This window comes from Eschrichtius robustus, chromosome 9 (assembly GCF_028021215.1).
Source record: "Eschrichtius robustus isolate mEscRob2 chromosome 9, mEscRob2.pri, whole genome shotgun sequence".
NCBI lineage: Eukaryota > Metazoa > Chordata > Mammalia > Artiodactyla > Eschrichtiidae > Eschrichtius > Eschrichtius robustus.
The window spans coordinates 44,797,074-44,810,853 of record NC_090832.1 but is presented as its reverse complement, the minus strand read 5'-3'; the positions used below and the strand labels follow the sequence as shown (position 1 = coordinate 44,810,853).

Genomic DNA, 13,780 nt, shown 5'->3' with positions numbered 1-13,780 from the left:
TGCATGGACTTATATATACTACCAAATATGAAATAAATAGCTAGTGGGAAGCAGCCGCATAGCACAGGGAGGTCAGCTCGGTGCTTTGTGACCTCCTAGAGGGGTGGGATAGGGAGGGTGGGAGGGAGACGCAAGAGGGAGGAGATATGGGGATATATGTATACATATAACTGATTCACTTTGTTATAAAGCCGAAACTAACACACTGTTGTAAAGCAATTATATTCCAATAAAGATGTTAAAAAAGAAAAACAAACAAAACCTAGTGAATATGTTTTTGGCTACAGAAGTTTCTAGGCCTTGTGAGTATTTTTCTCCGTTCGTTTCCTGGCAGAAACTTTTTCTCAAAAATTCTAAACTTGCTTTGGCTTCAAATAAGGAGGAGTAAGGTTTCTCCTTGCTCATTTCAGTGATGAGATCCACTCTATCAGCTCCTAGGCCCACAAGTTCAGCCAGCGTCTGTGAGCTGCCTTTTACATGCCAGGCACACACTGCTAATCCCTGTGATGCAAGGAGGAAGCTGTGGTCCCCTCTTCTGTGAGGTGTGGCATCAACAGCTGAAACAGTCCGATGTGGTACAGGTACCCGCCAAATACAGGAGATGTTAACTCTTCAGGTAGATCAGCAAAGGCATTAATAACTTACAGAGAGTGGAGGCTGGGCTTGTTGTGTGTATGCTATGAGGAAAGCAGCACAATTTGTGCCACTTCGAGTGCCATGGTCTTCTCTTCTCATTCTTCGTAGATGATTGTTCAGCAGAATTTCTGTGGGTTCTGCACTGGCCCACATGTATTCCAACAAGAATGTTTTAAATGTGCGGTAACTCAGGCCTTGCTGCCCTGACACCCTCACGTGACTATAAAGCAGTAACTAGGGAACCTTCGGTAACAGTTGGCATATTGAGATGGCATGGTTCCCAAAACAACATCTTAATGAGGTCTGTGCTTCAGGAGCAGCACTTCTTGTTTAAATAGCCTCAGGCGCGTCCTATGTAACAGGAAGCAATGTGGCAGAAGTGGCTGTGATCATAGCTTGAGTCAGTCCTGCATTGGGAGGGTCACTGTGGAGCAGCCATCTCTATCTCAGTGACTCCAGACCTGGATAGGAGGGTGATATGCATAAGGCAGGAGAAAGAGAATAAAACAAATCAGCCTTAGCCCCTTTTAGGGAATGTGTGTACAGAATCTGAGATGGAGATTCTAGTTTCCACATAGCTTCCAACCCATCCATCCATAACCCACGCCACGCCCTTACCCACCTAGAACTTGAGCTACACACTTAAAAACCAGTAGTTGATGCAAAACATTTTCATCACCCCAAAAGGAAACCTACACCCATTTTAAGCAGTCATTCCCTATTTCCCTCTCTTCCAAACCCCTGGCAACCACTAATGTATAATATTTTGTGTCTATGGATTTGCCGCTGCTGGACATTTCGTATAAATGGAACCATACAATATGTGGCCTTTCATGTCTGACTTCTTTCACTTAGTTGCATCCATGATGTAGCATGTATCAGTAATCCATTCACTTTTATGGCTGAATTCCCTGATCCTGTTTTCTTCATACTGTTTGAATACAAACTTAAACATATGTTGAGAGTGAAGCTCTGTTTTAATGGTACATCTATTAGGCCAGTTCATTTAAAGAAGGTGAAAATGGAGATATTGTTGTGAAATGATAATCGTTGAGAAGCCTCAGCCAATTTGATAATGAAAAGTTTGGGCAATGTGGCAAAAAATTATTTGCTTTATATTAAAAGCCTTTTAAACAAGGAAAACAAACAAGCAAACAAACAAACAAAAACCCAGTAGTTGAGAGAAGATCTTCAGTTCTATTGTATGCACGTAGAGGTCAGTTGAAGGAGAAACTTCCAAGCCATCCTCAGTCTGGGTGCCTACAACCCCCCCCCCCCCCCCCCACAGTGCTAATTGCATTGATGGCTGCATCCAGTCTTAGACCTTTGGGGATTTAATATATGCAGGCTTAAAAAAAAAAAATTAGCACACTTGTTCTCTGAAAAGAGCAAAAAATAGACCTCGGGGTGGGGGCAGTGGAGACTGAGCATTACTTCAGACTCAGCCATGTCTCTGTGTTGCCAGAGACCACACTCCTCCTCAGACATAACCACAGAAGACTCTGGGCCAGCTCTCTGACCTTGAAGGAGGCAGCCAGTTGCCTTGAAGATTTGGGTGCTAGACACAATACGGGTAGAGTCCAAGAGTTATTTCTATTTTATATGTTTTATTTAGCATGGCTATGTTAATTGTTTTTATTCATTACAGGTTCTACTCTTGAAGTAAATCTAAACTGCTTCACAAAATCACTGCCACTGAGTTTTATATATGTAGTCTAAAGCATGTTCAGAAATACAAAGAATACTAGAGATTATGGCAGCATCTACAAGTGATGCCATGTTGCCTTTCTCTTGCAGATAGACCAAGTTGAGAATATGGATTGTTCTCCAATGTGTGTTAAATCCTTAGTTTTCTTTCTTCTGAATGTGATGAGGCAGATGTTCCTTGGAAAAATAGTTTGTGTTCAGCTGGAGAGGTTGATTTTTCTCCATCAGTTTCTCCGTTGAATAATTGAAAACTACTGTTCATTATTTACATAAAACTGTCTTTTTCTGGTCTGCTTTCTATAACCTTTCCCCTCTGAGGAATTTTAAGAATTCCCTGACTTTCCTCTGGGGGATTTTATGCCTGCTTTATCCCAGATGTGGGACATAGACCAGGCTGAGGGTTTTCTTTCTTTTTTTTTTTAATGTTCCTACTTTGAAAGACATTCTTGCTAACCTGTGAGCAAAGCTGCCACTGAAAAAAAGGATTTTCAAGAAAGTTAAGCAGTTAAGAAAATTTGTGAGCTTGGTTTAAATGTCTGACTTACTGAATGACACCAAAATCTCGAATGCAAAATGAAAAAGTAGACAGTAGTTTCAAATAATAAGGGGAAAATGCACACGTGTTCTTTCAGCCTTTTAATTCTGGAATTTTATTTTCTGAATGAAGGCATGTCACTCTCTAGCCCCCGCAGCCCCGTGTCTGATCTTGCCCTGCACGCCTGCCGATGTCAGCCCAGGGAACGCATGGGCTTAGCAGATGTTTACCCTGCTTTTGTTGTCCCCACCTTCTGCTGACACAAAGAGAATATTTAGCCTTACTCATAATATTTTGTCTGCTCACATTCATATAGATGTATTGATCCTAATCCCTGGTTCAGAATGGAGAATGCTGAGAAGAGGGGAGAACTTAGAGTGAAGGAGGCTGTATTAAGACAGGATTTTCTTATTTTTTTTTTTCCCCTAACGTCCATTCAGATTCCCAGACGATATTTCATCACAAGCTTTTGGTTACTGTGGTTTTCATATTAATGTCCAAAAATACCATAAAATCAAAACGTTTTTTGTGTGATAAAATGTGAGAAGAATGCCAACAAGAGTTTTTCTTCTCTACTCGAGCAGATATTATACTGTTTTCGCAAGTCCAAAGTTTCTGTTTTCCACAATGAATATGTCTGTTGTTATCATGTGTAATTAATTAATGACTTAATTAAATGATTAGGTTTTAGTTTCTTCCTAGTTCAAATTTTTGCTGTATTTTTGAAAAGTCTAAAAATTCATAAGCTTTATTTTCATAGTAAGCAAGGTTACTACCTACCACGTATTTCCTACTTCACCATGGTCCCCTGGTTGACATATCCTCCTCTTCTCTTTTCTGTCCTGTAGGATCTTTCGAAGATGGTTTGGCTGCCTTGGAGATTTGGAGATCTGATGCCACGATGAGGACTCACACACGGGGGGCTCCCAGTGTGTTTTTCATATATTTATTTTGCTTTGTGTCAGCCTACGTCACCGACGAGAACCCAGAAGTCATGATTCCCTTTATGAATGCCAACTACGACAGCCATCCAATGCTGTACTTCTCCAGGGCAGAGGTGGCCAAGCTCCAGCTCAGGGCTGCCAGCTCCCACGAGCACATTGCCGCCCGGCTCACTGAGGCCGTGCACACCATGCTGTCCAGCCCCTTGGAGTACCTCCCTCCCTGGGATCCCAAGGAGTACAGCGCCCGCTGGAATGAAATTTACGGCAACAACTTGGGGGCCTTGGCCATGTTCTGCGTGCTGTATCCTGAGAACATTGAAGCCCGAGATATGGCCAAAGACTACATGGAGAGGATGGCAGCTCAGCCTAGTTGGTAGATTTTTGTCTTTTTCTTCTTACTGTATTAAACTCTGCAATTTAAAAAAATGAATTCATAGTCAATGAAATCTCAGAGGCCAGATTTTCACATACTTGTGTGTGTGTGTGTGTGTGTGTGTGTGTGTGTGAGTGAAGGGGAAAGGATACTTGTTATTTGTGTTGTTAGTGGCTTATGAATGGTCCCTAGTTTCAAAAGACGTAGTAACTTCCATGTTTAAAGTTAGAAGACAAATATTTAGGTAGAACCTAACCAAAGAAAAAATAATTTGCTGCATTGAGTAAATAGTATCATCTTGTTTGTTGAGATTTCTTTCCCCCTTGTTTAACAGCCTTGTATTACCATCATCAGGCCTTAGGTTCTGATTGACCCCCAAGTGGTTAAAACCTTTTGCCAGCAAGAGATTTCCGCCAATTAAGATTTTTTGCATCTTAGGACAATTAGGAGCCAAAAGTAAATGTGATAGGATTAACTGACAATTTATAAATAAGATCTTATCCAGTAACCAGCAAATTGCCCAAACCTGTAGGAAAACCAATGTTGTGGTATAATTGTGTGAGGAATTCTAATTATGTAATAATTTACTTTCAGAAGTTCAAGATTTGAGAACAAACTTCCTGTCTCTTCTTGATTAGCTTAAATTTATTTTATTTGTGTATAATTAATGTGTCTACCTGCTTCCAAAAGGTATGGGATGAATTAATTAAACTAGGGATTCTGCGGGTATTCTTATTTAAACTGTGTTTTAATACACATGGTCCAATTACACTAAAAAAAATTACAAACTGTATGAAATATCCTTTTAAAATTATGTAGGCTGATACTTGTCATAGGGTTGGAGAGAGCTCATTTTTAAATGCTTAGAAAAATCAGTGATGCATTTAATGTTGTGAAGAGTTACATCTCAGATATCATAAGGGTGAATAATGGTAGCTTGCAAGCTTCCTGAATTCTGCCAGTATGGTAAGTAAATTTAATACTTCCTAAATTTCTGCCAATACGGTAAAGAATGTTGTTTGCTTATAGAATTTGAAGGAGTTTCTGGAATTTCTAAACGAAAAAGATTTTGGAAGAGTTGACATTAAATCCGTATCAGAGCTTATTTTTTTAAGGCTTGTTATGAGGTATGTATAATCATTTTGAAGCTTACAATATTTTAGGTTGGAAAGAACCTTTTTATTTGATTTGTTTCAAAGCTGAGCCGTGTATGCCATAGTTTCTGTTCTTGACTAACCTCGTTCTACTCCTGACACCAAGAAAGAAAATAAAGATGTATGAAAATTGGATATTTGACTTATAAGTTTCTATTATCAAGTATTACAATTACTCACTTGACATTGTACAGTTAGTTAAAAAGTGGCAACCATATTTACTTTAGGGAAGAAAACCTTTGTTGTCTATAAGGGTACTTTTAAAGTCCTTTTTGTTTTAGATAGATAAGTGAAATTTGACAGAATAAGATACAGATGAAAATGTTCCAGAGAGCCATCTGTTTCACTTCATGAAAGAGTAGCTAACTGTGAAGTACTACTTTTTAATGGAGATTTTTTTAGTACAAATACAATCACATTAAGAGAATTCACAGGACCAGTGCAATTGTATTATGATGATATAAAACATTCAGGCATATAAATACCAACTTAAATGAATGCTGTCATTAGAGAGGATTAGACTCCTATGATGAGGAAAATAAATAAAAATGACCATTTTCATAGGTTCTACAAGTTCAGAATTACTGGTTGTGGAGTTTATTAGAGGACTAGTACTTTGTTCATGGCAGTATTGATAAAAATAGGTATACCTCTATGCCGTTATCCAGTAACCCAAAAGCCAGTCTGTGATTTAATAGAGCTGAACAGTTGACTTCTTTCCCTAGACCTCTTAGAAGATGAAGGTCAGAAATTGAGAATTTACCTTTACATCTGGTTTCTAGTTCCAGAAGTGATCCTAGCATAAAAAGTCGAGCTACTGGAACATTTTTGTCTTGGCAAGTACTGTTACTAGGTTGTACTTTTGAATGATTTTATGGAAATTTTAACTTTTTAAGAGCACCCACACCCAACCCCTAGACCCTTAAATTTTTATTAAATTGTAGTTGAATATAATCAATCACTTTCTGACAACTTAAAACACTGCTAAATGTTTTGGTAGTTCAACTGTTCCTACTTAAATCAACTAAATCATATGTCCCCACTGTGCCCAGAGAAGTGTATTGTGGTCGTTGTCATCGTCTTAGGACATAGCTCACCTATATTTGGTTTCAGAGGAAAATAAAAGACTGACTCTTATTTATAAAGATGCAGACCTACTAGACCTACTAGAGAATGGACTTGAGGATACGGGGAGGGGGAAGGGTAAGCTGGGACAAAGTGAGAGAGTGGCATGGACATATATACACTACCAAACGTAAAATAGGTAGCTAGTGGGAAGCAGCCGCATAGCACAGAGAGATCAGCTCGGTGCTTTGTGACCACCTAGAGGGGTGGGATAGGGAGGGTGGGAGGGAGGGAGGGAGATGCAAGAGGGAAGAGATATGGGGACATACATATATGTATAACTGATTCACTTTGTTACAAAGCAGAAACTGACACACTGTTGTAAAGCAATTATACTCCAATAAAGATGTTTTAAAAAAAAAAAACTACTATGTATAAAATAAATAATCAGCAAGGATATATTGTACAGTGCAGTGAAATATAGCCATTATTTTGTAATTAAAAAAGAGATCAATAATTAATATTGATTAATTAATCAATTAATTTGATTAATTAATTAGTTAATTTTAAAAGCTTCCTACAATGGCTTCATCAGACTTAATACATTTGCCATATTCCATGAGGATCCTTTCTACTCCTTTGAAAACCAGTGACTAAATTGTGTCCACTCACTTATTCAATTAACAAACATTTATTGAGCATCTGTTGTATGTCATGTACCATGCTAGGTGCTGGGGATTCAGTGATGAAAAAAATAGCCCAGTAAGTTTAAAATTTGCACCTAGGGTAAGGGCTGCAAACATTGGGTATTTGAAACCTAAGCTAGGACTATATTCTCTGCTCAGAATTAAGTGTAAGGATCACTTAATAGTAGGGGTTCATTAGTTTTTTGTTTTTCAATTAAGCAGAATTCAAGACTATCTGGATTTTTTAATTAATTTATTTATTTTTAAATTAAAAAAAACTTTAAAATAATTTTTATTGGAGTATCTTATTAGTTTTTATTCATGACTTAAAGATTTGAGGATTAAATGAGATAATGTAAAGTATTTAGCACAGTTCCTATCAAATAGTAAGCCTTCAATAAATAAGAATAATGAGAATAATGATAATTATTGTTACTGATATTTGCTTAGTACTTAGATCCTGTTTAGTTTATAATTTGGTGTATGTAGGCTGTAAGGAAATAGTATTTGTTTGGGATTTATTTGGCGATTTTACTTATCTTTGTCCAAATTGGTTTCAAAACTAGAACATCTGTTTAACTCATAACATATTCCTTTTGGCTTTATTCCATTAAAACTTTCAGCAATGCTCCCCTGGGCCCTTTTTTTGGCATATAAGAATCTGATGGTAACACCAATCATGACGGCTTAGGGGAAAGTAACAGTGATGCGTCTTTTGTCTGGTATTCAAAAGAAGTACATCTGAGATATACATGCATACAGATTTATTAATGTGATTCGTTTCATTTGAGTATTTTGGGGTTTTTTTGGGTTTTTTTCTTTTAATTTTTATTGTAGTATAGTTATTTACAGTGTTGTGTTAGTTTCAGGTGTACAGCAAAGTGAATCAGTTGTACATATACCATTTGAGTAGTTTGTAAATAAAGAGCTAAAAGGTCACACCTGTAGATTCACTTATTTAAGAGTCTAGGGCCATTGGAAAACTTAAATGGAAAATATTGTCTAATGACATACTGATCTTAATGTGTTCATCTGATATAATGTACTACAAAGTGGAAAGGGAATCTCATAGATTGATAATGATGATGGTGGTGATTGAAAAATAACAACATGCAAAACTTTCTTCTTTTGACATTATAATTCTGTGTGTCAGCGAGTACCCAGATGATTGGGCACCACAGAAAGATGAGACATGTCTACATACTGTATCTGCTTTTGCGGAGATGCCCATATTCTCTCTCAGAAGCTCTCTCCTTTGTTCCTCTGCCTTCTGTTAATGTCATGCACTCTTCATAACATCCTTCATAACAGTAAGAGTAACAGAGTAATTTAATTGTTCTTAGTTCTAAAAATCAAATTTAAAAATATATTATTTTAACCTGTATAAAAAATGGCAAATTATTTTCAGCATCACCAATAATGTCTCTGACCTTTGAATTAAGTCCCCTATAGATCTCATCTTCCTGATGAAAGCTAGGATTTGGGTTATAGTTGGCTCTGTGTTATATAAAAGCGTGATTAGAACTTAGTCAGACAACTTCTTTAAGAAAGCTTAATGAGCTGAGGTCATAAATCTAGAGCTGGTAACAATAGAAAATGCATTTTGTTACACTTAAAGTCAATTCATTTTTTTAATACAATATCACCTAGTCACCAGAGCAAGTTCTGTGTACGTCAGTTGGCACATGGGGGTATTCTCATTTATAAATAGTTGCTTTCTGCATTCAGTCCTTACATAATTAAAAAGAGAACATTATTGGATTCCAAATAACTAAAAATTCTCCATCACCTTTTTTTCCCCAAGAGCTTAAACTTTAAGGTGGGAAAATAATAAAAACAGTTCTTAGTCAAGATTGAAGAGATTTCCAAAAAGTCAAATTTTTGGAGTTTTTGGAGTCAGCAGACATTGCCCTACTTTCCTAAAATTTTCATACGTGTGTATATTTTTATTTATTTTTACTTTCTTCTACTATACCTTTTTCCCCAAAGATGAAGGAAACAAAAAACAATATTCAAATAAGAAATATCTGAGAAAGAAAGGAGGAAAGAAAAAGATAAGGGACATCTGCTAGACTAGCAATGAGACAGTTACTGAAATGCATCTTATGTCCCATGGGTGAGTGGGCCACAGGTGGGCCCTGAATTTTTTTAACAGCAAAGAAAGTAGGCTCAATTAGTTTTGAAGTATAGAGTGTCCATGGGATTAAAAGTAGATCAGCTTCTCTCCAGAACTACTACTCTTTTTTTTTTTTTTTTAAACATCTTTATTGAAGTATAATTGCCTTACAATAGTGTGTCAGCTTCTGCTTTATAACAAAGTGAATCAGTTATACATATACAATATGTTCCCATTTCTCTTCCCTCTTGCATCTCCCTCCCTCCTACCCTCCCCATCCCACCCCTCTAGGTGGTCACAAAGCACCGAGCTGATCTCCCTGTGCTATGCGGCTGCTTCCCACTAGTTATCTATTTTACATTTGGTAGTGTATATATGTCCATGACACTCTCTTACCCTGTCACATCTCACCCCACCCCCTCCCCATATCCTCAAGTCCATTCTCTAGTAGGTCTGTGTCTTTATTCCCGTCTTGCCACTAGGTTCTTCATGGCCTTTTTTTTTTTTCCTTAGATTCCGTATATATGTGTGAGCATACTGTATTTGTTTTTCTCTTTCTGACTTACTTCACTCTGTATGACAGACTCTAACTCCATCCACCTCATTACAAATACCTCCATTTCATTTCTTTTTATGGCTGAGTAATATTCCATTGTATATATGTGCCACATCTTCTTTATCCATTCATCTGTCGATGGACATTTAGGTTGCTTCCATGTCCTGGCTATTGTAAATAGAGCTGCAATGAACATTTTGGTACATGACTCTTTTTGACCTATGGTTTTCTCAGGGTATATGCCCAGTATTGGGATTGCTGGGTCGTATGGTAGTTCTATTTGTAGTTTTTTAAGGAACCTCCATACTGTTCTCCATAGTGGCTGTATCAATTTACATTCCCACCAACAGTGCAAGAGTGTTCCCTTTCCTCCACACCCTCTCCAGCATCTTGACCCAAGGATCAGAAAGAAATTTCTCCTGGAGTTTTCGTGAGGAACCTGCACAAGAGTTTCATGAACATCCTTCCATTGCATGTGTGATGAATTGCACAGTGCTGGCTTTTTTATGTTAGACTAGACTGAGGGCAGGACCGGGTCTGTTTTGCTCATGCATGTATCCCTCAGCACTTAACACAGTATCAGGTAGATTTCTGCCCAATGAATGAATGCTCTAGCATCCCTGGAGATGCTCCAAAGTGAAATTCACTAAAACCGGGGTGGAGGTAGAAGGGATGGACATACGGTTTAGCCGCAGGCCACTTTTTTTCCTAGTCTAGCTTAGTCCTTCAGTAGAATTTTGAATATGCAGAAAAATGAAATGACCATGTATCTGTCGGGCAGCCTCTTTATACACTGTGTATCTCAGCTGCGCTCATGACTGATGGGTTCTGTGAGCTTGGGTATTATACTGCTCTGCCTGTTCTTACGGTGATCTTCTATATAGCTAAAAACAAACATAAAAAACTCACTCAAATGATTACTGGAAAACACTACACACCTGAATCACTTAAGAAAGATAAAGGTAAGTTGACCATATCTCACTTACTATGAAGAGATGAATGCATTGAACAGTGATTATAACAGAAAAGATTTGTTGTTCAACCTCTGTTGACAGAACATAGTTATCCAACGTGCATTTCTGAGCAGTGGGCTTTTCAAGGCTTTTGTCTAAACCTTGTAAAGCCTGGAGAAGGGGCCTAGCATAGCAGTCCTTGGAGGCAGAGGTGCACTTGCATCTTGACTCTGCTATTTTATTAGGCTTTAGCAGGTTTTTTTTAACCTCGGTAAACCTCATTTTCTTTATCTTTAAAATGTGGATGATTCTTCCCATGCAAATATGTTGTTCCAAGGATTAAATGAGATAATGCATGTAAAGCTCTTAGCATTATGTTCCTGACACATAGTTTTACTAAAAAGTTTATTTTTATTACACAGAAATAGATATGACCATGTAGCTTTATTCTTAAGTTTCTTGACACACAGGACTCCATTTTACCTACTTTCACTCTGGAGTTGTGTTTTTGAGAAGTACTCATTTTGCATCATTCTTTTCCCTTTCTTTATAGTATTTTTGCTTACTTATCACCAGAAAATAAATCACAGAGGAAAGAAATTACTTCACTCTTGCGTTGGTGCCAGTCAACTACAGGAATTCAGAACTGATGAGGGAAACAAAGAAAGTTGAACTTTTGGACAGAGAAGTAATTATAATTTTATTCGCAACAGACCTTGTATTAATTCCCTTGCCTGTGGATTGCAAACTTCTGGAGAGTGACATGTGAGGGCCCATTTGCAAAATAAAATATTAAAAAAATAATAAAGTAAGGGGAAAAAAGGAGAAAGAAAAGCCCCTGGCAGATCGAAATGAACCAATCAGTTTCATTCCTGTACATTCCAAAATGAAGAGTGCGCCCATGTTTCTCAGCGTGGCGTGCTGGGCTCCAAATGCAGTTCCCTACAGCTGTTTCACAGGCTTCTTACTTCTCTAAATTGCTTTTCAAGGCTGGGAATCAAAGTGGGGGAGGATCTAGCTGGGCCCCAACATACGGAGCCACAGCACCGGGAGCAAAAAGATCAGGTTTTCCTCTCCTGACTTTACAGTGGTGAAGACCGGGAGGCGTAGCCCGGAGTGCACCCGGAATCCATTGGATTCAAGGCAGCAAATCCAGTGGCCCCGTGAAACAAATGCAGGCTCTCCGAAAACCCAGCCCCCAATTCCCCTGGCTTTTTCTCCTTCATGCTTTCTCTTCCTTCTGCCCTTCCCCCTCCTCTTTCTGCCTCTTTTTCTCTCTGTTCCTTTCATTCTGTGATCTGAAGAAAGTTACTGCTTTTACCCTGCTGCAGATCCTTGGAAACAGAAGGCTAAAACTGATGACAGCAAGGCTTTTTATGATGTTCAGATTCTTTAATATTTACAGAAACACATGTGTTAGGAACCTGGCTGTTGGGAATTTCCTTCTTTTACGCCATTTAATAAGCAGGTTGTTGCCAGCATCGTTGCAGAGGAAGACACTGGGCAAGGATTGGTGTCAGGAGACAGCAGGAGAGGAGTTGCTCGGGGAGAGGCCAGGTCAGGTGTGTGGGTTAGCTGAGCATCTCGGTGCAGGTTTTCATACACACCAAGCAAACTCCTCTCCATCTATTTCAAATTGAGTGAGGATAAAATAGTTTTAATAACGCTTCTTTCTAACAACAAATGTGAGACTTACTTATAACACCTCTAGACATACACAGCTGGAAAGAAATGCAACGTTAGTTTTCTTGTGGGATCTGTTTGTTGTTTGAGCCTAACATGCAGTACTGGTGCAACCCTCAGCTGTCTCCATGATGAGCAATGCTCTCTCCTATCCTGTTCCTCTAGTGTCACTTGTTGCCTTTTTAATAAAACATGCAACGTGGGCTTGCAGAGTTGTCTGAGGGAGCTCTGCTTAAGGCCAGAGGTACCCTCATCCCCCTTCTGATGGGATTCTAAGCCTGTGCCCCTCACCCCATGTATACCGCAAAGATATGAATGCAGTAAGTTCCACACCAACTTTACAGTCTGGCTCTTACATATTACTCAGCCATAAAAAGGAACGAAATTGAGTCATTTGTTGATACGTGGATGGATCTAGAGACTGTCATACAGAGTGAAGTAAGTCAGAAAGAGAAAAACAAATATCGTATATTAACGCATATATGTGGAACCTAGAAAAATGGTACAGATGAACCGGTTTGCAGGGCAGAAGTTGAGACACAGATGTAGAGAACAAACGTATGGACACCAAGGGGGGAAAGCCGCGGGGGGGTGGGGATGGTGGTGTGAGGAATTGGGCGATTGAGATTGACATGTATACACTGATGTGTATAAAATTGATGACTAATAAGAACCTGCTGTATAAAAAAATAAATAAAATTCAAAAAAAAAAAAAAAACTTGCTAAGCATGTTGTTTAAATTTTGTGCCTTCCTTGCCCTGTATCTTGAGGGAAGATGTTAGTTAGCAAGTGCTGCATATATATCTGTATTCTATTCCAATAATGCTTTATAATTGTTTTTTAAAAGTTGCCTTTGTCTGTTAAGTGAGATACGTATTTAGTTCTAATACCACTAAAGACGTAGGGCCTTGCTGACATTAAGTTCTTACTAATGCTATATAGAGAGATATATATAACTACTGGAGAATAGTAGTGACATGAGTATGGCCGTGGAGTCTCTTGTAAAGCTGCGTAGTTCTTTTTACCTTAGTTACCTTCAGAATGGCATTTTACTTCTTCATTTCCTTCTGCTGTATCCATCAAGAGAACATGTTTTAGCCACGTTTAACACAGTCTCTCTCATCCATCCTGCCTTTTTCTTTCCAGTGTCAACATGCTGGCTTAGGACAGCAGGAGGAACCATAGTCAGGGGCCAGATGATTGTGTTTCCCACATAAGCCTGTGTGTAGAAGCTTTGTGTGTGGAGGGCTTGGAGGAGAGGAATCAGGAGGAGGGGAACTAGGTGGAAGCTTTTTTTAGTCTAGGGGGGAAATGACCACAGTTAAGTCAGTGAGAGTGGGGAAAAGAAGGAATGAATCTGAGACATTTAGGG

At 38.5% G+C, this 13,780-nt stretch overlaps 1 protein-coding gene across 4 annotated transcripts in view; it reads left to right on the top strand.

Annotated features, from left to right (window-relative positions):
* Nucleotides 1-13,780, top strand: part of DSE (dermatan sulfate epimerase) — a 69,977-nt gene that overhangs the window by 28,350 nt on the left and 27,847 nt on the right. For 2 of the 4 annotated variants that reach the window (XM_068551175.1, XM_068551177.1), the window contains exon 2: nt 3,727-4,195. In XM_068551175.1, coding sequence (XP_068407276.1) covers nt 3,780-4,195 — 416 coding nt within the window. In that variant the 5' untranslated portion in view covers nt 3,727-3,779. Of the gene's footprint in view, nt 1-3,726; nt 4,196-13,780 lie in introns of those variants that run through there. The other 2 variants (XM_068551176.1, XM_068551178.1) reach the window with 2 other exon arrangements.